Source organism: Siphateles boraxobius, unplaced genomic scaffold, assembly GCF_051911475.1.
Source record: "Siphateles boraxobius isolate OS27281-9 unplaced genomic scaffold, OSU_SipBor_1 117, whole genome shotgun sequence".
Classification (NCBI taxonomy): Eukaryota; Metazoa; Chordata; class Actinopteri; order Cypriniformes; family Leuciscidae; genus Siphateles; species Siphateles boraxobius.
The window spans coordinates 526,685-551,992 of NW_027508719.1; the positions used below are offsets into that span (position 1 = coordinate 526,685).

Sequence of the window (25,308 nt, forward strand, 5' to 3'; positions counted from 1 at the left end):
GCATTTCATTTTCCCTTGATGAATCTTCAAACCATGTTGTCCACCATTGAGTCATCTTCCGCCCCTGCTCTCGCAGACTCTAGGGGTATTTTCCTCTTTAATTCCTCATTAATACATTAAAAACGATTTGAGTTTATTTGTTAATGTTTTTAATGTAAACAGTCTCTTATGTAATGCTACAGTTATAATTGATACTGAACTGAGCATTCAACATTAAAACTAAAAGTTTAAAATTAAGTACAACTAAATAAGAAGAAAATAAAAAAATGTAACCTTTTACTTAATATTTATTTGAATGTAAATGCTTCTTTAATAATGGATATTGGGAAGACACGGCTCGGTACGGGTTCAGTACAGCGGGGATTTGGGGGAAAACTAAACACAAAATTGCTTCTTTTTTTATTTAACTATGTGACTCTCTGTGTTTAATTAAATTCTATTATAATAAAAATTTTCTTAAAGATAAAATATATCTTTGCTGTAAACTACATAGGGAGCCCTTAATTACATATTACTATAATATTACAAATACGCATTCATACATGGTTATACCAAATGTTAGTTCTAATTACTAAAGTTTGATCATTAAATCATGCTTGATTATAAGCATTGTGTACATTGGTGGAATTATATTTATATATAGACCCAGTGGCGGACCATGCATTTCACACATAGGCCTTCAGTGGTGTCCAACCTGAATTAATAACTTTTAATAGTGTAGCAGCACACAGACTCTCTATAATTGTTGTGAAATTGCTGTTTTTATGTTGCACCAGTTGGGAAAAGTATGGTGGCCGAGAGGTGCAAAACAAATCACAATTATAAAAACAAAATAACAATTCAGAAAACACAACGACAATTCAGAAAACACAATGACAATTCATAAAAAACGGAAAAGGTAGGTACATTTTGAGAATGGCAAACTTATTGCTGATTAGACAAGACACCTGTCAATCAAGCTTTACAGGAAGTAAGAAATTTGTGATCAACTTTGTTTTGCTAAATGCGAAAATGAACACATTAAACATTACTTTTAAGAAGAACATTCATATGCCATGATTGTGGACATGCTGGCGGCATACCCCGACATTAAAATGAGTTGGCTAGCTCTAACTACCAGTATGCGCCCTGAACATCCAATCAAAGGACGTGAAAATGCCAATGTTATTGTACGCCTGCTAGATGGACCCGGTGCAGTCGAATCAAAATCTGATTGGCTGATTAAATCTGACTGATTATGTGATTGGTTAAAGCAACAGTTTCATTGCCATTGCCATTCAGGCGCCCGCACTATTGATTCTGAAGGCCTCAAGGCAGATTTATTTGACCCTGACAACACGATGGCTGAAATATGATTGGATACACGCTCTAACATAAACATACACTACTGGAAGCAGTGCAACCAAGAGAAAAGCTATGAAATTAAGAGAATGGACTATTGGGAATAATTTAATACTCTTTCATGGAAAAAATATATTAAAGTGTAAGTCAGGGATTCTGATAGTGTTTAGGCCAGCAGAGAAGGTCTTGCTGACCCTGACGGCCCACCACTGTATAGACCTATATGTATATGTCTGGCGAGTAAACTAAACAAAATTTACTAGCCAACTGCGATTCTATTGCCAAGGTGTGTAGAGGGTTGTTTATCATATTGCGATATTATCGCAGTGCAATTAATTGTTCAGCCCTAATATGTGTTAAACAAATGCTAAGATTTGTAATAAGTTCATGTTCCGTATTGAACACCCCATATCCATTTGTTTCAGACAGATTCATGTACCATTGCAGCCCTAATATGCTAAAAAATAGTAAGAAAGGAAAGGTTTCAGGTAGTGGTGTGTCGTTTTAATTTGCTTACCTAAAGCATCCTTCAGGAAGTAAACCACGACACCAGGGAGTCGAACACAGAAACAAATTAGATTAATAAGCATCAATTGTTAGGTTAAGTATAAATGCTCTCTCTAAACAAACAAACAATTGTACCTCAATCCTCCATTTTTATGACAGTATTTAGCATCTGTGTGTTCACAAAAAGTTTGAGTCTGGAATAAACAGCAACAAGCTTCTCTTTAATAGGGAACCCATTTATAGAAGAAAAAAAAAAAACACTAGCACTTGTGAATTGAATTGTCACAATTAAAATTCATCCAAACCAAAAGCTATGCTGCTGTCAAGTCCCAGATATAACACACGTACATCACGGAGAGGTCTATTTGATGTGCGTGTTTACCTCTAGTGTTTGCTCATCTGCAATGCGTCTATAGGACGTTTCCTGTCAGATGTCAAATAGACGTTTAGAAAAGGTCTTTAAGATGTAATGATTTAGAATGTTTACACAAGGTAAAATTCCGCCAATATTGCTACAAAAAAAAAACATAATTCGGAAGTCTCGAAAAAGATTAAAACTAATTTTTAAATATTTTTTACGATAATCTAAAAAATGTATCCACCGTTAAAAAAAACTACACAAACTCCATTTGTCAGAGTCAGACCATATATTGCGCACGTCCGTTCTATGCTGTCAAAAAAAGTCATCAATAGAATCTCGATCTATTAAACTAGTTTAGGAGATACAGTTTTTATATTTGTCATGTATGATGACCCATGTGACTATTAGTCTATGGATATTCTTGTGTGCACAAAGTCCAAACTCTTCAAAAACATCTGAGAACAACAAGTCATTCTGAGCAAACACGCTTTAGTTTCATAAATGATGATGTTCAAGAGGCAAATAGCGAATTCTAAACCAATTCTAAACATTCTAAACTTTCAACTGAAAGCTGTCATATTAATGTTGTCTACTAGAGGGAGACACAGGATTAGGGATCTTTATCTCTCAGCGAAGATTCAAGATGGACTTGCTGTAAAACCCAACCACATCATAAGACACATTTGAATCGATGACAGTTGTTGTTACTGTTCTTCCAAGCATTTAATACAAAAGAAGAAAGAAAGAAATAGTCTTAAAAAGATTCGATACAATTCGAATCGCTGTAATGTGCCAATTTATTGGAATTTGAACTGTTTCTCTATACACATTTCCACGAACACGTAACCTCTTCAACCACACTTTTAAAACCCATGAAACCAAAGAGTTTATATATAAAATGACTTTGATAGAAGCCCGCTTTCTCTTCAGTGATGCAGTTTAGAAAACACTTCTGGGCATCAGTAATGTATTTTGGGTGTCATAAACGCTGCTGTCTAAGTAGGCAGCTCGCTAGGTAATGAGACACAGTCAGATTCAGCGTCCTGTCCTCTCATTGGCTGATCTCCTCATGCTATGCTAAATTCGGGAAATGTGCTTAACTGAGGATTAACTAACCTGTTGCCACCAACATATCCCTCGAAATAGGCGTCTTCCTATAATAGGAATTGAACTGAAGGTTTGTCGTGTGCACTGATTAGTGACTGTTATTATTAGCGGGTTGTACTGGCCAGTTAACTTCAGCTAGCCTGTTAGCATCAGTGTATTATGGAGGACTTTAAATCTAAACACTGGAATAAATCACGACCTGGAGCTTTCCTGTGAGTTCAGTGAAAGGTGTGTATCGACCTAGTGTTGTGTTGTTCTCGTGTAATGTTATTTATACTTAGCAATGCTGTGTAGTGAATTATTCTTCTGCTAAATATTAATAATTCCCCCTTTATTTACGCGTACTAGAGATGAGAGATGCCCGTTGAGATGAACAGGTAAGCTCTCAGATGTAACAGTTAACGTTACTGTTATAATGATTGCGTTGTTTCTGTGGTTTATTGTGTGTGTGTGTGTGTGTGTGTGTGTGTGTGTCCAGGAGAGATGGCTCAGTCATCAGGAGGATCTCAGGAGGAACAGACTCACACAAACACAGGTGCCACCTTCACCTTTTAATCTCTCTTATTGTCTTTAAAACAGGAGACTGGCACAGTCTCGCTAATACCACATTTATAGGTTGTACTTGTAACCTGCCAAATTACCTTGAATTTTCTTTGGCTAATGTTGACTTTTGACTGTTGCATAAACTACCTGTCAAACGTCACCTACAATACCGTTCAAAAGTTTGGGGTTGGCAAGATTTTTTAATGTTTTTTAAAAAAGTCTGACATATGAAATAATAGGCAGGCTTTTATGGTATAGTATGATAAAGTCAGTTTTATTCAGAGTCTCAAACTGAGCAAAAAGCATGCATTTTAGTGCAGATGCGGTTCTTGATATGGACAAAAAAATTAAATTCGGATGGGAATGAACTATATAGGACCTTTAAAATGAAGATTTTAAAAGTAAAGTTGATTAAGAATGATAATCTAGAAGGATATCTTGAATACTTTTAGAGTTACAAGCATGACAACTTTAGAAAAGGAATATTTATAGGACTCGGACAGGAATGTTTTATGCAAATGAGTTGATAGAAAAACACCACAGATTTAGTTTCAACATTATTTGTTCTTTAGATATTCTTCTATAAATGCAATAAGTTTTAGCTGTATGCAAAGTGACCCACATTTGGTTTTTGACCACTGAAAATGTGTCAGATTTACCAATTTACTCACTGAGCCGCATTAAGATCTCCATATCTCTGGGATTGAAGCATATAGGGCCTTTAAAATGAAGATACCAAAAGAAAAGTTTGATAAAACCAGAATCTAAAAGGATATTAAGATATCTTTCATTTTTCTTGAGTTACATGTATCCAAACTTGAGGGAAAAAACCCAAGAAGTGCTTTTTTCCATTTTTTATCTGTCACTGTTGGCATATACTTCAACAAAGATTGATTGAAAGTCTGATTGAAAGATTGAAAGTCAACATATTTTACTAATAGATATACAATCTCTGTGTAAAAATTAAAAAATGATGCAGTCATCCTTCTAAAATAATTTTTACACCCCTGTAAATTGACTCCAAATCTCAGGTTAAAATGGTCATTTTGAACCCTCTCTACAAAATAATGCATAACTCAGTAAATATACATCTGTGACTTTTAATATGTTGGCTTTCATGTCTATTTATGTTTGTCTTTCTACCAAAAATTTGAGATGGGGAAGTTTCTGAAATTTTGTTGATTTGACACGGAATGACCCTTACATAAAATGCATATAAATAACAATATGCCAGTAATGTCATAGTAAGATAATATTTAAATGATCAAAGCGGGTTTTAAAACATATAATTCAATGCAATACAGTGATGATTGAGAGATGAACAAATAAACCTTCCTCAAAAGCCTGATGATCACATTTGACACAAAATGCCTGTATGGCTCATTAGTCTGATATAGTGAGAAAAGGGAGGAAAAAACAGCTCAATTTTATTTAGAGGCTCAACTGGGCAAAAATATGCAATTGTGCAGAAGATGCTTTTTTTTTTAATGGACAAAAAGTAAGATGAAATTCTGATGCTTGTTATGGAAATCATTGAGATCTTAAAATGCATATAAGGCCCCGTTCACACCGCAAGTCTTAATGCTCAATTCTGATTTTTTGCTCAGATCCGATTTTTTGATTGGCTGTTCACATTACCTTTTAAAATGTGACCTATATCTGATTGCAGTGTGAACTGTTAGAGGTTTCAAACTAACCGGCATGCGCAAAAGAACAATAACAATGACATCAGACGCAGCACTCGGTTGCACTAAAGTTCGGGAGGTTATGGAGGAAGTAAGCATATTCGCATTTATTTCATAATGTTTGTGTAATGGAAACTTTTGCGGGTTTATAGTTGCAAATTCACTACAGAGATCTGTGTGGATGCGTAGACGAAGCCAGGAGTGGTGGGAATATGACGTGAATAGTTTCACTGAGACGCTGTTCTCCTGTGTCCCCGTTCTTCCATTTCGTGTGCAATTTTTTCAAAAACGGAGCGGTTACGGTAGGTCCTTCTAGCTTGAATTGAAGTATCTCCCCATATACTACTTAGATATAACACCTCACTCTCATTGACTCGCTTCATCGCTGTTCTCCATATCTAGTCAAGTTTTTAATGTTAGGCTACTGTCTGTGTCTGTTGTGTCTAGGGCTTCGCCGGCGCATAATGGTGACAAATGTCGACGTAGATTGACGTAAAAGTCGCATCAAATCCGCCTTGATTGTTCACACTGCGGCCGCATTGAAAAAAATCTGATCTGGGTCTGATTCAGGACCACATATGTATGTGGTCTAAATCTGATTTGAAAAAATCAGATCTGGGCTAGATTTGACTGTTCACACTACCTCTGAAGAAGTCTGACCTGGTCACTTGACCCCAAAAAAATCAGATTTGGGCCACTTTTGCCTGCAGTGTGAACGGGGCCTAAGTATCAGTCGTCACTCTGTATCTGCCTATAATATGTCTTAGGAAGATGATATTGAAATGCTTAATTTTGGGCCAGTTGTTCAAAACATTTAATCTGGATCAAAATTATCCGGATTTGGAAATCCCATTTTTTCCTATCCAGGATCAGGTAATCCGTCTTACTTTTATGCCGGTTTTTCAAAGCAACATTGGACTGGATCACCCTGATCCAGATACACAGTTTTCAAGATTACCAAATCTGGATTACCAGTGCTCTAAATGGGACAACATATCACAATGTGGGCTAACAGCTATGTAAAGAACAGGTAGAAGAGCCAACATGGGGTCACTGTAAGTGTTTCTTATTTTGAGATAAAACACAAAAATAACATAAACATCCACTTCTAATCATAATTTATTTTATGACCCACATCTGAACCACAACAAAATAAACAACAAACATACATTAACAAATACATTGTGCACATTTTGAAAACGTCTTTAAAAAATGGCTAAATATCCAATAGTTAACGAAATAAAGATTGTTCAGGGTTCTTCTTCATCTGAGGAGGAGAGACCAGCATTTTCAAGCCCCGCTTTTAGGAGGTGGATCTGAAGTTTCGCTTTGGTTTGCTGTAGTTTGGTCAGCTTGATTTGTTCCTCTGCCAGGAATATCTGTGCTTCTGCTCTTTCAGTTTCTCGTTTAAGAAGTGATTCATAGAAATCATCATTTTTATTCGACAAAGGACGCTTCAAGCCTCTTTTCTGAGCTCCTGTGACTGCTGGCTCTACCAGTGAGGATCCAGGTTGTTCTTCAATAATAGGGCTGAGATCCAGAATGAATGTTTCCTCTGCATTAGGAGGAACTGGCTCACTTTCCTCTACAATCGTAGGCTCACCATCCCCTACAACACCTTGAATCCCATGCAGAGCTTTAGAGTTCTCACCTCCCATAAAGTCCAGAACCACATCTGTGTATTCACCTTTCTTAAAGGGTTTGTTGCCTGTTTGGGTGTTTTTTGCTTCAGCAAGGTCCTTTGTTGCTCTTGCCCTCAGATACTTCCATGTAAATTTCACTTGCTCCAAGGTCTCTTCTGGCTAGACCCCATTCCATTCACATTCTGGGTGATTTCAACCCGAATGTCTTTCTTCCTTTTGTTAGTCACCATTTCACCCGCAACAGAGCTTCCTACTATTGAGGCATAATGGCACTTAACACCCTCCAGCAGTGCATGGATTTCTGCAACAGTGAAATTAGGTCCTTTTGAGTCCATGGTTTCGCCGCTTCTGTTGTAGTGAACATAGTATTTATAGGCCTTGGGCATGATTGATTTAATTGAGCACAAGCCACAGCACGTCAGCCAATTGGTGTGTGGGTATTTGACAGCCATCTTATATTCAGCCTTTCTCAGAGGACTTAGAGAGAGGCACTTACATGGCAGGTGTTGTCCATCGCTACCACCGTGTTGGTGGAAGAGGATACCGTCAAAGAGTGTATGTTGAGCGTGCACAACCACTGGAGCAATACACCACTGGAGAACTGTATGCTCGCTTTCGCTTTGGGAATGCTGATATTAAGTACATTGCAGACCTTGTCAGGCCAAAACTTCAACGGAGAACCTGAAGGAGTCACAGTCTGTCTGAAGAATAACAGGTCCTCATTGGTCTGCGCTTCTATGCATCTGGGACTTTCTACCAAGTTGTTGGTGATATGTATGGGAGTGGACAAATCAACTGTGAGTGATGTAGTGAAAGCTGTGTCAATTGCATTGGCCAGCCTGGTCAATCAGTTTGTTTCACTTCCAAAGGATGTCCGAATTGCCCAGACCAAGCACAAGTTTTTGGAGAACATGCCCAATACTATTGGGGTTATTGACTGCACTCATGTGCATATCCAAGCACCTCATGAGAGGGATTGGGAGTACATCAACCGAAAGGGGAGGCGCAGCATCAACAATCAACTTGTGGGCGATGCTGACCTCATCATCACAAACTGTGTCGTGAACTGTTTGGGGGATTATTTCATCGGGACAAGATCATTTTTATTTTATTTTTACTTTACTATACTGAATAGCTTAATTGTTAGCCTATGTCTACTTTATCACTTTTACAACGGTTACACAAGTCAAGTGCAAAATATAAATAAAAGTATATACACTAAATGATACAAATGTATTATTTGACCAATTTTAAAGTTTTACTACATTTTCTTCCTGAAATCCACCTTGAAATCCTACAGTTGGGATCAGGATAATCCTGTTTTTTTGGATCAAAGTTATCCAAATCCCACTGACAAGTTTTGAACAACACAAACTGAAGGTTTGATCCAAATTAAAACTAGGATTGGATTCCCTCATCTAATCTGATTCTCAGATTCCTTATTTCCCTTTTGAACAACCCATTTTCAAGATTTGATCCAATCCGATAACCAAAATCCGATCAGCTTACCTCTGAACAACTGGCCCATGATCAAAGCTCTGTAGTTTTAAAACATATAATGCAATGCAATACAAAGAGGATTGAGAGATGAACAAATAAACATTTTTGAAGTTATACTTAAAGACCCTTTACATGCTAAAAAGTATCAGCTAGATGACAGAAGGCTTGTGAAAGTTGTTCTGTAAAGTTTGGATCATGTCGATCATTTAGTATCAACATGATAAATGGATCAACATGATCATTGATGTTGATACAGTTTTAAGGGTTAAGCTCACCAAAGCTGCATTTATTTGATCAAAAATACAGTAAAACTACAATTTATTACCATTTTAAAATAGCGGTTTTCAACATGAATATATAGTAATTATTCCTGTGATCAAAGCTGAATTTTCAGCATCATTACTCCAGTCTTCAGTGTCACATGATCCTTCAGAAATCATTGTAATACGATGATTTGATGTTTTCAAAACATTATGAAAGAGCACATGGAAGTAGTGACCAATAAATACAGTATTGAATGAGAAGGACACAATGAATTTTTTTTTTTTTTTTTTTTTGCTGCTTTTCGTGTAGGGAGATTCTGATCAACAGATTAAAAGTTCAGGACTGGGTTTCCCGAAACCTTCTTAACGCTACGTCGTTCTTAAGTTACACCTTAAGCTGAACCTTATCGCTAATACGTGTTTCCAGAATCGTTCTTAGTTAAGTACACTTTCTGTAAGTCATGCGTTCGGATCTGGACCACTCTTAGCTTTACCTTATCACTGTTGACCGTCTATACGGATATAATTCTGTAATTTTTCTCTAAGTTTTAATACACACAGACAGTGTTCAATTAGGCTAATTCAAGTGTTTTCATGCAAAGAATAAAATTGGCATTACACTGATTGTTGTTAGATTTTTAATTACAGTGCTATGCATAAGTTTAGACACCCATGCTAAAGTTGCCTAAAAAGAGGAATAAAAATAATCTTTTGGAAATTGATCTTAATGCCTTAATTAAAAAAATGAGGAAAATTCCAACCTTTAAGGACACCAATTTTCTTTGTGAATTTATAATGTATCGTAAATAAATAAATGTTCTTCCAATACAGCGTGCATAAGTAAAATATTTCAATCCCAAAGGCCAAGGGAACTTTATCAGTGGTGGACCACAAAACCAGTCACATGGTTCAATTTTTAAATTGAGATTTATACATCACATGAAAGCTGAATAAATAAGCTTTACATTGATGTATAGTTTGTTAGGATAGGACAATGTTTGGTCGAGATACAACTATTTGAAAATCTGGAATCTGTCGGTGCAAAAAAATCAAAAACTTTAAAGTTGTGCATTTATGTTCGCGATTGTCCTGCATTCACTCACAAAAATATGTTTTATATATTTACGGTAGGAACTTTACAAAATTTCTTCATGGAACATGATTTTTATGTAATATCCTAATGATTTTTGGCATAAAAGAAAAATCAATAATTTTGACCCATACAATGTATTGTTGGCTATTGCCACAAATATACCCGTGCGACTTGTGACTGGTTTTGTGGTCCAGGGTCACATATGAGCAAAAAAGCGGAATTGGCTCACATATCAATGACAGTGTAAACGAGGCCTAATTGATTCTCGATCCATCGAAATCAACAATTTCAGCAGCATCGGCACGGATGGCACCGGGTATCGTCACACGTAAGAAGGCATATCTTAATCCGCTTCCTAAGGTATGGTTCGGGGAACACGCCTACAAATAGTGCACCTTTAGAGTCATCGTAGCGTGCTAAGAGACAACATTATCGGGAAAACGCAGCCCTGATCATTCAGTCGAGTACTGAGTGTTGAAACCGCTGACCAGTGATGTCAGTTTATGTTAAATGATCAAACCAGATCAGTAGAAGCCAATCAGTGCCATTGAAGTCTCAACATTTGGTTGTATTCTGCCTTTCCTGATCCCAAACAGACAAAACGGACAGTTCTGCTGCTGACAGTCCTGAAAACCAGCGTTCGGATCATGGACAGGTAAGACCCAACGCCTCATACTCTCCAACACACCTGTGTGTTACTGACATCATTCACAGCATAAATCTCTCGAGTTATAAACCAGCAGACAAGGCGTCCTCACTCATGTGTTATGACATGTTTTTGATAATCATATCTTTGTGTGTTTTTACAGAGCAGGCCAAGTGACCTTTCAGAGATACTTCCTGAGGAATACATATCAAATGACAAATTTGATGGTAAGTGTCGTGAGATGGTAAGCCTTCTTGCACATTCAGGAAATAGAAATAGATTACAGAAATAAATATCATTTGAATGCAGAGGTCGTGATTCATTTATTACTCAATTAATAGAGTGCATTAGTCCCATTCATTTCTCCAATAGGGATTTAAAAAAAAGTCTTTGTTAAAGTTTTATAAGCCACAAACCAAACCTACCAGCTACGAGGAGAAGCATAACATTACAAATTTTGATTTGAAAGCAAAAAAGTATTTGAAAATCAGACAAAAATGCAAAGGTACAAGACTGTGATCTTAAAGGGAAAGTTCACCCAAAAATGTAAATTCTGCCAGTAATCACTCACCCTCATGTTGCTCCAAACCCGTAAGACTTGCGTTCATCTTCAGAACACAATTTAATATTTTTTTGATGAGATCTGAGAGCTGGCTCACTCCTTCATAGGCTTCTAGGCAATTTAATTCTGCCGGCCCAGAAAAGTTAGTAAAGTTAATTTTGCTAGTGAAGTAAAAGTTAGTCTTCTCTACTGACAGACTCACTCATAAAGACAGTCTTTGCCGCCATCTAATGGTGAAATAATGTTCTTCTGTTGCTGTTCACGGTCAGGGACTATTTTTTTTCAGCGGAAGGAATGCTTATAGTTATTTTACCTCATAAAAGTTGCATTGATTTTTTTTAGCTTTAATATTTGTATTGTGTGGTAATACAATACTCCGCTTAGCGTCGTGCCTAACAACGGCCTTCAGCCGTGACTTATTCACGATACAGCACAGCCTCTCGTATCTAATTACTTACTTATTGTGCCTTTCTGTTTCCTCCCAGCTTCCTGGTACCAGGGTCCGTTCACTAAATCCCTCCAGAGGGCAGAGGCTCTGTTTCGCACCCGTTTAAACCCCAGCCTGAAGTGGCTCATGGGGCAGAAGAGCAGAGACGGCAGCTGGGACTCGGAGAGCGAGAGCGGTTCCTCCAGGAGTGTCCAGCGTTTGGGTCAGGCGTTACAGAGCCTCGGCTCTCAGTGCCTCACGCTCCACGACCCGGTGTCAGGAGCCCGTCCCTTCGGCTGCGTCACAAACCTCTCTTTCTCCTCGTCCCCTGAGGAGTTTCACCATCACTCTCAGGCTTCAGCGTTCACCCAGCATTACTGCCAGCTTCAGCACCTGATGGAGCAGAGATCCCAGCTGATGTTCCTCAGCGAATACGCCCGGCGAACACACCTAGCCTCTTGTTTTGTAACTCAACTAGGCTCGGTTTTAGAAAGGACTCGTCTCCTGTTAGCCGACAGAGGGCAACCGAACTCCACATGGAGTCTCAGCCTTAAAGCTTTATGTCTGGAAATGCAGGTTCACGTAAACCATTTGGATCTTCTCAGGACTAAAGCTCGAACTGATCGCAGTCTCCGGCGTGTGCTTTTCATCCGAGTCGAAACGCTCGCGTCAATGCGGCGAACGCTTAATCTGTTAGGCTCACAGGCGGTGTGGTTAATGGAGCAATGCATTCACACGGCTCTCCGCGCCCTAGCCGAAGCCCAGCCGGATCGCGTGCCTCGAGACGCTTTAGTGGACCTGGTGTGTGCCGTCGAGCTCTTCAACCAGATCCTTCAGGACAAGAGGAGCTCAGGGCTCGACTTCGGCTCAGACTGGCTTCGAAACGCCAGATCTTTCCCCGTCGAGCGGCTAATGATGATTCTGGCCCGGAGTCAAGCGAAGAAAGCCGCCGAGCAACTCTACACATGGTCTTCCCAGCAGAGTAACCTCATGCATATCGCAAACAACCCTCGATTTGTGTCATCACCCGCGATAAACATACATGTCGAAACTGCTGTTGACGAGAAGTCCCGAAAACCCGTTCACAGCCTCTGGTCCTCGAATCTTCCCTTCGCATCCTTTATCTCTCGAGACCGAGAGTGTCTCGATACTCTCTTTCAAGTCCTAGTGACTTCCACGAATCTCTTAGCTCCGCATATTCCCAGGAGACCTGCGTTGGATCTGGAGGACTCTATGGTGATTTGTCGCCGGGCCAGTGAAGGAGAGGAGAGGCATCTGAACCGACCCAGAATGCCCTGCAGGACGACTAGTGTGGATCTGGGGCAGATGAAGCTCTTCTCTCACTATAAACACCTGCTGTGGAGGGAGTTTGGGGAAGCAGTCGCACGACACTTTCATTATCAGTCGTGCAACAGCGCTCTGGGAAGCCTGAACCAGTGGAACGATGAAGCGCTGATGCTTTTGGTCTTGTGGCTCAGGCATTCGTGCATGGAAGGTACTGATGGGGTTGAAGTATCAAATGTGTATGTAATGCTAATGGTTGAATTTTAAAAGAAATGGCTGGGTCATATTTCACATCAAAAACCATTGCAATAACAGTAAATTATGCATAATTACAACTTTGCAATTGCAATTAAACCTCAACCAAATCCTAATCCTACCCTAACCTTAAAGTGAACAAAAGTATCAAATGTGTGTAATGTGTTTTGAGAAGATATGAAATATCTTGAATCTTTTGCAAAGAAATGTCTGGGTCATATTTCACATCAAAATCGGTTACACTTTATTTTACAGTGTCCTTTGTTACATATGTTACATTCACAATTTACTGTTATTACTATGGTAAGTACAGGTAACATATGTTACAAGGACACTGTAAAATAAAGTGTTACCTCAAAATCAAAAGAAAAAGATTAAGTATATTTTTGCAAAAACTACATTGTGCACTACCGTTAAAAAGTTTGGGGTTTGTAAGAGCTTTTAATGTTTTTGAAAGAACTCTTCTGCTCACCAATATTGCTTTCATTTGATCAACATACAGTAAAACAGCAATATTATGGTATATAATTACAATTTTGAAATAGATGTTTTCTATTTAATGTATTTTAAATGTAACTGTTGAAAACAAAATATTTTTGTGAAAACCACATTTCCCCCCAGGATTCTTTGATGGATATAAAGTTCAAAAGAACAGCATTTATTATTATACCATATTTGTTACAATGTCTTTACTGTCACTTTTGATCAATTTGATGCATCCTTGCTAAATAAAAGTAATAATTTTTTTTTTTTTTTAATCATACTGACCCCAAATATTTTAATATACAGCGGAAAATATGCACAACTGTTATAAGATTTTGGAGACCTGCCATAGAAAGTTTTAACTGATGCTAATATAGCGACTGATATTGTATATTGTGCTCAAGTTCTCCTTCCTGCATTGAGGTTTTGACTTTTTTGTTATTCTGAAATCAAAGTTGTTCTCAAGGTTTGTTTTACATCTTTTTCCATTCCTTTTGTGTCTTTCTAGACCGTGTTCCAGAAGAATGTAAAGAAAGTTTGAGCAATTTCTGCTCTCATGTTTTGTCTACTGCCGCCTTCACACGGTGGGATGAAAGTGAGTAGAGTTTATTAGAGGTGTAACGATTCCCTCATGTCACGATTCGATACATATCACGATACTGAACTCATGATACGATATTATTTCGATACTCCAAGACGTATGATAAAAGGTTAACAAAACATTCACTGTTGATTAAAATGCTAAATTTGGTGTTACATTGTGTGTGTAAATGAATAGTCTTGGTCTTGGTGCTGGAAACCCAAAGCACAGGACAATAGAATAACAATATTCCTGATTCTGAAGCTGAAAATACAGAGTTATTTTAGATGAATATCTCTTTCACTGACTAGATATATTTAAAATAATATCGGCCATTTTTTACTGGTAACATAAGACATTTGGCATTATCAGAACCCACAAATATTCCCCATTGCATTATTATACATTATATTCAACTTTATAATAGTAGTTTCATGTAGTACTGACACTAAAACTCTGTAAAGTTGAATTTTTTTCTCACACAGTAATTTTTATTTTGGATGAACTATATACAATACATATTGTCACTATCCAAGATACACATTGACGCATTTTTGTATTGCGATATATTTTGACACAATAAATTGTTACACCCCTAGTGTTTATTATTACATTATGAGCCATCAGATGAGTCTTGGGAGCTGAAAGTGTTGTTGTTGTGTGATTGTGTTGCAGTGATGTGTTTGTCGCTGGGCTCGGGACTGAAAGAGAAGTGTGTTCCTGCAGTAAAGCGTGAGAGATGTGCCGTGAGAACGGCCACTATGGATCTGATCCTCCAGCTCTTCCCTCCTCTACACACCGTCCTGAAGCTCCTGCCCGGTAACTTCACACACACTCCTGTCATCTTCAGGCTGATCAGTGTCTAGACTAGGGTTGTCATGATGCTACACTACCGTTCAATACTTTGAGATTTTTTAATGTATTTGAAGTTTTTTTCTGCTCACCAATGCTACATTTACTTGATCAAAAGGGCAGTAAAAACAGTGAAATATTATTACAATGTAAATCAGCTGTTTTCTATGTGAATATATAGTAAAGTGTAATTTATTTCTGTGATCAAAGCTGAATTTTCAGCATCATTACTCCAGTCTTCAGTGTCACATGATCCTTCAGAAATCACTATAATATGATGATTTGATGCTCAAGAAACATTTATGATTATCATCAGTGTTGAAAACGGTTGTGCTGCTTCATTTTTTTGAGGAAACTGATACATTTATTTTTCAGGATTCTTTGATAAATATAAAGTTTTAAAGAACAGCCTTTATTTGAAATCTTTTGTAGCATTATAAATGTCTTTACTGACACTTTTGATCAATTTAATGCCCCATTGCTCAATGATAATATTAATTTGTTAAATAAATCTTACATATGTCAAACTTTTGAATGGTAGTGTCATGCACCCCCCCCCCCCCCCCCGTTATTGTTGAATCACAGAATCTACACCAGTTACTTTTGCCAAGAGATTTATATTTATCATGTATCATGTGTCAGACAGAGAAACACAGGTATATTAGAATAAGTCTATATGAGAGGAGGTCTTCGTTCCAGATTTCTCTATTCCCCATTTCTCTATCCTCTCATCCCATCATGATAGCTGTAAATGGTTTCTTCATGTTTCTCCTTCCTCTCACCCCATCATGCCTTTATGTTTCTCTGAGGTGGGACAGTGAGATCAACTTCCTTGTAAGGTAGCAAAACATGTTGCTTATGTTTGAAAAATGTAATGTATACCTCATGCTTACACATGGTATAATCCACTATCCACATTAAGAAACTATTTCTTTAGTGTATACATTTGTGGTACATTTGCATCAGTTGAAACATTCCTTTAACATGTACACATTTAATGTATCATCATCATTGGATCATCTCTGCTCAGTGAACATGGCATTGCACACAAACCTCTAAACAAACTCTCCCAGCTCCCCTCCTTGTGTCTAAAATATGCTCCTTAAACACGTGTGTCCATGCAATCTATAGTCTACTCATGCATTTTAAACTTCATAAGATGATACAACTGATTATGAATACTAATAAAGAATAATAATACAGATACATAATATGAAATAATGAAATTATAAAATAAAATAAATAGCAAAATTGTGTATTGTGAAAATAATTTCAGATATTTTTATATATTATGATTTTAATATTGCTTCTGTAACGAAGTACCAGTATTTTTTCTATCCCTAGTTTGTCCACTGATCAAGGTGCATGAGATCCCTGAGCTCATCCCGTTGGCACTGCTGTGTTTCCCCAGGTGAGCGTGGATGCAGGAGTCTTCGGGAGACTCATCTGGGGCTGTTGTGTAGGTCAGTCGTCACAGTCCAGGCCTCCACTCTCTGGGTCATGAGTAAAGCCTACCAGTTTCTGGCCTCCTGGTCCCTTAGCAAGTTCCTGCTGGTCACACAAGGAGATCTCAAGGTAAATTAAACACTCACCTCCACCATGCATTTATATCCATCTTTTGCATAAAGGATATATATTTTAATCTAACATAGGGGGGTGAATTAAATAGACACATAGTATAGTGAAACTATATCACATCTAATAGTGATTTCTCTTTCTCTTTTGTTGTTTGATTAACATTAATGACAGACGGCAGCAGGTTTATTAGGCTGCTGTCACTTTAAGAGCGAATGCACAGATCTAATATTCTGACACGCATCCGAACTGTTTGCATTCACTTAGTTTCTGTCATTAATTACTCATCCTCATGTCGTTCCAAACCCGTAAGACCTTCGTTCATCTTCAGAACACAAATTAAGTTTCTAAACCACAAAAATGCAGCAACATCATTGCAACTTTCAAGGCCCAGAAAGGTAGTAAAGACATTGTTAAAATAGTCCATGTGTTTGCCAGCTGAGTGTTAAATATACAACTGTATTGTTTGTTGAATTGCGGGAAGGGCTGTATTACTGTAATGTTTTGAATTATTTAGTCATTTATTGTGTTGCTTCCCAATTTATGTTTTTCTCCCCCCTTTTTTTTTTCTGATACTATTGTGGATGTAATTGTTTGTTTGTTTTTTGTATTCAGTTGTTGATTGTATGTGATGTATAGGATTTTGGGTACCATCCAAATGTGGTGGAAAATTGTGAAAATTGTTGTTGTAAAAACCTAAAAATAAAAAAAAGAGTAAAAAAAAAAAGTCTATTTGACTACAGTGGTTTTATGAATCGACGAGAATACTTTTTGTGTGCAAATCCCCCCAAAATAACAACTTTATTCAACAATCTCTTCTCTTCCACGTCATTCTCTTACGCTGTTGGCGTAGTGTAAACAGTGCAGCACTTCCTGATTCCAGAACGGCTGCTCACTATTGGCTGCTCCTGCGTCAGCATCACGTGCATGTCGAGATGATCACGTGACCAGCGTCGGCCAATGGTGAGGCGGTATTCTGGCGAGGACCCGGAAGCGCTGCACTGTGTTTATTACGCGAATAGCGTAGGAGATCTGAGACAGAAGAGAAGAAATTGTAGAATAAAGTCTTTTTTTTTTTTGTTTTTTGTTTTTTTGCACACAAAAAGTATTCTCATGGCTTCATAACATTAAGATTGAACCACTGGAGTCACTTGGACTATTTTAACAATGTTTACTACCTTCCTGGGCCTTGAAAGTTGCAATGACGTTGCAGCCTAGGTTTTACTGGTTTAGAACAACATGACATGAGTAATTAATGACAGGAACTTCATATATGGGCAAAGTAACCCTTTAAGATATAAATGACTGTGTTTATTGTAAACCTTGTGTGTATTTGACAGTTATAGTGCAATAAGACGTGATGAAGTGTGCGGACACTTTGAGTGTCTGCGCTCAGAAAGCTTAAGTCAGAACAGTGTGTGAATAAAAAGTGCAAGGCTTTAAAATGCATGCAAATAATAAACTTTCCTGATGGTGAAGAACTGCAATGTAACGTGAGCGTAACTCTGCCGCTGCGTTACTGAATGTGAATGTGTGTTTGGTCACGATACTACGATCCCTCTTCGAAGGCAGATCGTGGAGAAATGATGATTTAGATTGGGAATGATTAAAATATCCTAATGTAGCCTGTGTTTGTGTTTGTGGTAAGGATCTGAAGGACTCGGTGGAGAGCCTGGTCCAGCTCACTGAAGCCGTCAGCAGAGACTCAGATCAGCGGCTGATAGTTCAGCAAACAGCTTCACTCTCTCAGGCTCTCACACACCTACAGGTGAGGAGTCACACAGTTCTGCAGAACATTGTAAATGGCATAGTTCACCCAAAAAATGGCAATTCTGTCCTCATTTACTCACCCTCACATCTTTCCTAACTTTTATGTTCCAAAGAGGAAAGAAAGTCATACAAGAAGATATTTTGAAGATTGGAATTCCATACGAAGAAAGTAAATGGTCACCATAATTGTTTGGTCACCATCTTTTCTCAAAATATCTTCTTCAAGTTATTCACAAGCTAATGTTGAGACTTTAATAGTTCTAAAATGGCTTCTACTGATCCGGTTTGATCATTTAATTTAAACTGACATCACTGGTCAAAGGTTTCAACACTCAGTACTGGACTCAATGATCTGATCTCCTAATTGTTTGATCAAAATCTCCCTACATGAAAAGCAGCTAAAAAGAGTGTCGTCCTCACTCAATACTGTATTTTTTGGTCACTACTTACATTTGTGTTATTTCATAATTTTTGTAGACTTTACAATTATTCCAAAATTTAGAAAAATAGTAATAATGAAGATTAAGTACATTATCGTTCAAAAGTGAGTAAGAGTCAGTAAGAGTTTTCTTTGACAGAAACTACAAGGATGCATTCAAAATAAACATTATATTATAGCCTAAAATATTATCTAAAATAAATGCTGTTCTTTTGATCTTTCTATTCATCAAAGAATCCTGAAAAATAAATCCATCACGGTTTCCACAACTGTTTTCTTTTTGAGCATCAAATCATCATATTATACTGATTTCTGAAGGATCATGTGACACTGAAGACTTGAGCTTTACTGAAAATTCAGCTTTGATCACAGGAATAAATTACACTTTACTATATATTCACAAAGAAATCAGAAATTTTAAATTGTAATAATATTTCAGTTTTTACAGTATTTTTGCTCAAATAAATTCAGCCTTGGTGAGCAAAAGAGACTTTTTTTTTTTTAAAGAAAAACAATCTTAATTTGAATTAAATCTTACCAACCCCACACTTTTGAGCCATACCGGTGCAGAAATATTGACATTAACATTGTAAGGTAACAATAAAATAAGAAACGCATTTTAACAAAATGCTTTATGAGAAAAATCTGTGCTTTCTGACTTGCTCAGTCCGTCTCGTATTGCAGGCTTTCTCTGATCTCGTCCTGAGGACCTTTTCTATGGACTGCAAGAAAATGTCTGTGGAGATCTTCCAGCAAACCATGCCGTCAGCAAAACACTGGAGGATCAGTCACAGAGCGGGTACAGAAGCATGAATGAGTACGGGCTTTCGCACCAGTTAGTTATAGGATCTAGCCACCAGGATGGTGTTCCCAGAGAACTAATGGTTCCCATAGGAGCGTTTTCCTGGTTGTGTTCGCGCCGCCAGCAGGAACTCTGAGGTGACGTGAGCCGCCTTTCTTGCTGTGACTTATTTTGACGGCGCTGGCGTTCTCTGTGTTCATAGTTTGCGATCTGTCTAACTCTCTAATACGTTATTAGATAAAACATACAATGTATTATACATTATAACATGTGTTATGAGCGTATACCGTGTGTTTGATGTCCAGTGTTGCTGAGCAGAAATACAGCATCATGATTTTCTCCTCAGTGTAAAGATTAAGAGGCTCATCTATCAGTGTTTTCCATGTTCGTAGAGTTAGTTTCTGGAGTAAATATATAGTCTATAATGAGTGTGTTTACACAGCTTTTTTAAAAATGGCGGGTTCTGGTTTTTCTCGTGTCCAGCCAATCAGGGTCACTGACGTCACTGATAGTTCCTATAGCGCTGGTTTAGACCGACTCTGGAGTAAATTGGTTCCTCTTAAAGGAGTTTTTAGAGCTAAAATCATTCCTAGTTCCTGCGGTGTGAACACGCCCAAAACTAGGAACTTCCTCCAACAGTTCTAGGAACTAGGAAAAAAGGTTCCTCCGATGCGAAAGCCCCTCATGCTAGTCTGCAGTGTGTTGTGTCTGTGCTTGTGAACCGCTAAACGCTGGATGTTTTCAGAGCTTCCCAGCAGCCCGAGTGAGTACGCATCGTCTGCGGCTCAGAGCGTGATCGGGCCGGTGATGGAGAGCATTCAGACCCTCCCCGATGAAGCCCGTGTTCCTGCCCTCGCCGAGGCTACGACCGCCTTCATGGAGGCCTGGATGGAGCACATACTCACACAGAAGATCAAGTTTAGGTGGGTGTACACACTGACAAAAACAGGATACACTTTATTTTCATGGTCCAACTACAGTAACTACATGTCAGCTAACTCACAGTAGAGTATTAGTAGACTGTGAGGTTAGGGCTGGAATAAGTTAACATGTACACTGCGGTTTAAACCTTTGGGATCGGTAAGATTTTACATTTTTTTAGAAGAAGTCTGTTCTGCTCACTAAGGCTGCATTTATTTGATTAAAAATACAGAAAAATCAATAATATGGTGAAATGTTATGCCAATGTAAAACATCTGTTTTCTATGTGAATATATAGTAAAGTGTAATTTATTCCTGTGATCAAAGCTGAATTTTCAGCATCATTACTCCAGTCTTCAGTGTCACATGATCCTTCAGAAATCATAATGATTTGATGCTCAAGAAACATTTATGATTATTTTTAATGTTGAAAACAGTTTTTTTTCAGGAATCTCTGATGGATAAAAAGTTCAAAAGAACAGCATTTATCTAAAATAAATGAATTTATCTGAAATGTTTTTACTGTCACTTTTGATCAATTTGAATTTAAATGCAGCCTTGGTGAGCAGAAGAGACTTTTAAAAACATTTAAAATCTTATCGATCCCAAACTTTTGACTGTAAGTGTGTGTGTGTGTGTGAGTGTGAGTGTGAGTGTGAGTGTGAGTGTGTGTGTGTGTGTGTGTGTGTGTGAGTGTGAGTGTGAGTGTGAGTGTGTGTGTGTGTGTGTGAGTGTGTGTGTGTGTGTGAGTGTGAGTGTGAGTGTGAGTGTGAGTGTGAGTGTGAGTGTGAGTGTGAGTGTGAGTGTGTGTGTGTGTGTGTGTGTCTGCGTGTGTGTGTGTGGTGGAGTAAAGGTCTTCACTGTGTGTTTTCGTGATCTGATCCTGCACAGCATCCAGGGGGCGCTGCAGCTGAAGCAGGACTTCGACTCGATCCGAGACCTCGTGCGCTCCTCGGAGTACCGTCTCTCGGAGGAGCTGCTCCAGAAGCTGCTGTCTCTGCGTGTGTTTCATCAGGTGGACAGTGCGATCGTGTGTCTGCTTCAGCAGCCCGTGGCCAAACCCTACCTGCCCTCCCGCAGCTGGGAGCCCTTCAGACACTGCTGTGAGTCTCACACAACCAGCTTTCACCACACAATTAAACAGTGCTTGATCATGTTTTCACTTTTATAACTTTAGTTTGTGTGTAATGTTGCTGTTTCAGCATAAACAACATCTGCAAAGTTTCGACACTCAAAGTTCAAAGCAAAGGGAGATTTTTTCTTTTACAGAAATCACTTTTTAAGGATTACAACAAATGGCTGGTAGAGACTACACCACATTCCTCCCGGATTAGTGACATCACTAACCCTAACATTTACATAAACCCCGCCCCCAGAACACGATTTATAGATTATCATGACAGACTATGCTAATCAATGACAAGAAGATAGTTAACTCCACATCAGGAACATAAATCAACTAACTATTCAGAAACGTCCTGTTGCTCTACATGTTGTCACTTCTTCTTGAGTCCCTCCATCTTTGTCCGATTCCGGTTGGAACATTAAAGGCTAAACGTTTTAGAAATTATTTAGTGTGTCTGTGTGAGGTAATCGGAGCTGCTCACACACGCACGCACACACGCACGCACACACAAGCTCTTGAGGCTCCGGCCTCTGTGCTGGGAGCAGCAGCTCATTTGCATTTAAAGCGACACACACAAACGAGCGTATTTGTTCACCCTCAAAAAGTGACAGGGTGTTTCCCCTGAGGGAGAACATGCCTCCCCTTTCACCGCGCCTCCACGGACGACCTCCTCCACTGCAACTGCTGGGGCCGGCTCTACTCTGTACACCTCACTTTTTAATGCTCCTCGTGTTAGATGGCCAACATTCACATTCCTATTTTAGAATTAAGGTGTGCTGTGTGGAGGGCCTGAAGAGGTTCGGGACTGTTGCCCCCCACTTCTTTTTAATGCATCTCATATCATACATTTAATCACACAATCAATTAATAGGTAGGGAATTGTGTGATGCTTGAGGTGGTTCTGAATAAGTTCTACCCCTTGCGCCACACCTCTTTTAATGCATTTAGACTTAATTTACACCCTAGAAGACATAACACAGGGATATTGGGTTGGGGAGATGAGCTGGCCCGTCAGTAGAACAGCAGTTGACGGCGGGGCCAGAGGAGGGCAGTAGTGGTGAGGGGTTCTGGCACTGTGTGCCCCCCCCCCGTGTCCGATGCCCCTCTCTCCTCTATCTCCTAGGATTAATATACTCCTCTGCCTCGGTGAGGACTGGAGCAGCCAGAGGAAAGAGTCGTTGAGCTTGACCCAACCCGACCAATCCCCTCTTATAACCAGGACACATTACTTCAATTACAATCATTCATACTATACCAATACTGCTGATTTCAACATTCAAATACAAAACACTCAATCACACACAAACTTACACGCATGGTATTAATCCCATTCTATCGCGCACACACACACACACACACACACACATAGCCTTCCTTCTCTACCCTCATGGTAATCTATCCCAAAAGAAAACCCCCTTTTTTTTTTCTTTTTTTCTTTTTTAATTATTGTTCTTATTTGTTTCATGTTGAATGTGTGATACATACTCGGTATATATATATCTTTTTTCAATATCAAATAATCATTGTATACTGTACGTTTTATGTTTTTTACACTTTGTTTGGGTTTTGTATTATATGTAAGGTTAATAAAATGGAAATATAAAAAAAAAAAAAAAGTGACAATTTTAACATTCTATATACATTCAGGACATTTTAAAATATAACTCTGAAAGAAGAATGTCATATACACTGAGGATGGCTTGAGGGTGAGTAAATCATGGGGTAATGCTCATTTTTGGGTTGCGTGTCCCTTTAACCCCGTGTGCCGTGTCCCTCAGGCCCGAACAGCGCTCAGGTGATGGATCAGGCAGCCGGAGGTCTACATAATCTGGAGAGCATGGATGTGCAGGCGGCGTGGCACCAGGCCCTGACCCGGGCCGAGAGCTCACTGCCCCCCCCGCCCGAGGCCTGCGAGTCCTACCTGGCCTCGGCCCAGCAGGAGTGGCTGGACCTGCGGATACACACCGGCTCCCGCTGGAAGCTCCCGGGCCTGCAGTGCTTCAGCAGATCTGAGTCCTAGCCTGTCATTCACATCAGACGGGCTAACTGACAAACACTCTGAGGAAGTGAGCGAATCCTGGACTCAATTCACATGTGTAACACTCGTATTTTCTGTGAAAATCTGTTTATCATCAGATTAACACTGTCACTGTTGATGCCTTTCTGAATAAACTGTGAAAATAGTTACATATTTTACATATATTCATTTCCAAAAGTCTATTGCCAAAGTACGTAAATGCTGAGTAATGTTATTATTGTGATATTTAATTAGTTTTTTACTCCAATTATTAGGGGTGTAACGATTCCCTCATGTCATATTCGATGCATATCACAATACTGAACTCACGATACGATATTATTGCGATACTACAAGACATATGATAAAAGATTAAGAAAAAATAAACTTGAATAAAATGCTAAATTTAATATTACACAGTGTGTGTAAATGAATAGTCTTGGGCTTAGTCACAGGACAATAGAGACACCAGAATAACAATATTCATGATTCTGAAGATGAAAATATACAATTATTTTAGACGAGCATGCGTGCGTATATGAAGTTGCACATATATTTAAAATAATGTATGCCACTTTTTACTGGTAGCATCAGACATCTGGCATTATCAGAACCCACAAATATTCCCCATTGCATTATTATACATTATATTCAACGTTATATATAGTAGTTTAATGTAGTACTGACACTACAACTCTAAAAACTTGAATTTTTTCACGGACATTAATTTTAATTTAGGGTGAAATATCCACCATACATATTTTTGTAATACGATATATTGACACAATATATTGTTACACCCCTACAAATAATGCATACTAAATCCATGATATACATCATTTATTATAAGGATAATGACAGCAAATGTTTTTTATCAACTGTAATAAATTGTCAGTTGATCGGTTTATTATTTTCTATGGAATGTAAAAAATAAAATGTTTATGGTTTATTTGAGGAATTGGAGTCTGTTAACTGTTCTGAACTTATTTTTATTGCCTTTTCCCCTATCACATTAATAATCATAAATTAGGTATAATTCAATTTAATACAATTGAAATTGGACATTGCGTAACACTTAACTTAAACTTTACACTCCTTTTTTTTTTTTACATTTTGGGAAAATGTTATGGGCTTTCTAATCAAAATATGACTGTTACAGAACAGGACACTGATTCATACATGTCCACTGTAAAGACACTAGGACTTACAGCATGTTTATCAGGCATTCTGGGAGACACAACAAGTGAAATTATAGATCAATATTCCTATTACATATTATGAAAATATTGGCAATTATTACTCCCATTATTACACCTTTTTTAATTACATGTTTCCCCAGAACACATTAATATACAAATTAAATAGAGTGTATAGATACTGTATTGAATTTTGTATTGTGTATTGAATGGGACTACACGTTTATGGCCATTTTACCCAAATATTGTATGAAGTATAATGGTGCATCAATTCATTCTATTATATCTTTCATAACATAGTTGAGAATCATCTTTATTCAAAGTTTGTTT

At 38.2% G+C, this 25,308-nt stretch overlaps 1 protein-coding gene across 1 annotated transcript; it reads left to right on the forward strand.

Moving 5' to 3' along the window:
- The first annotated feature begins 3,219 nt into the window (after positions 1–3,219).
- ccdc142 (coiled-coil domain containing 142) lies at positions 3,220–24,731 on the forward strand. Its single transcript, XM_077201643.1, has 14 exons — positions 3,220–3,544; positions 3,665–3,693; positions 3,795–3,851; positions 10,640–10,698; positions 10,853–10,916; positions 11,737–13,173; positions 14,209–14,295; positions 14,956–15,099; positions 16,544–16,707; positions 18,356–18,475; positions 19,601–19,715; positions 20,464–20,641; positions 21,531–21,742; positions 23,544–24,731. The coding sequence occupies exons 3-14, from the start codon at positions 3,800–3,802 to the stop codon at positions 23,783–23,785; spliced, it is 2,874 nt and encodes a 957-aa protein (XP_077057758.1). The 5' UTR covers positions 3,220–3,544; positions 3,665–3,693; positions 3,795–3,799; the 3' UTR covers positions 23,786–24,731.
- Positions 24,732–25,308: the final 577 nt, after the last annotated feature.

Excerpts from the sequence above, each read along its gene's own strand:
- ccdc142 (XM_077201643.1), top strand. The coding sequence starts at position 3,800 with ATGGCTCAGTCATCAGGAGGATCTCAGGAGGAACAGACTCACACAAAC. Across the intron at positions 14,296-14,955 it reads CTTCACACGGTGGGATGAAA|TGATGTGTTTGTCGCTGGGC; the intron begins GTGAGTAGAGTT and ends ATTGTGTTGCAG. Across the intron at positions 16,708-18,355 it reads TCACACAAGGAGATCTCAAG|GATCTGAAGGACTCGGTGGA; the intron begins GTAAATTAAACA and ends GTTTGTGGTAAG.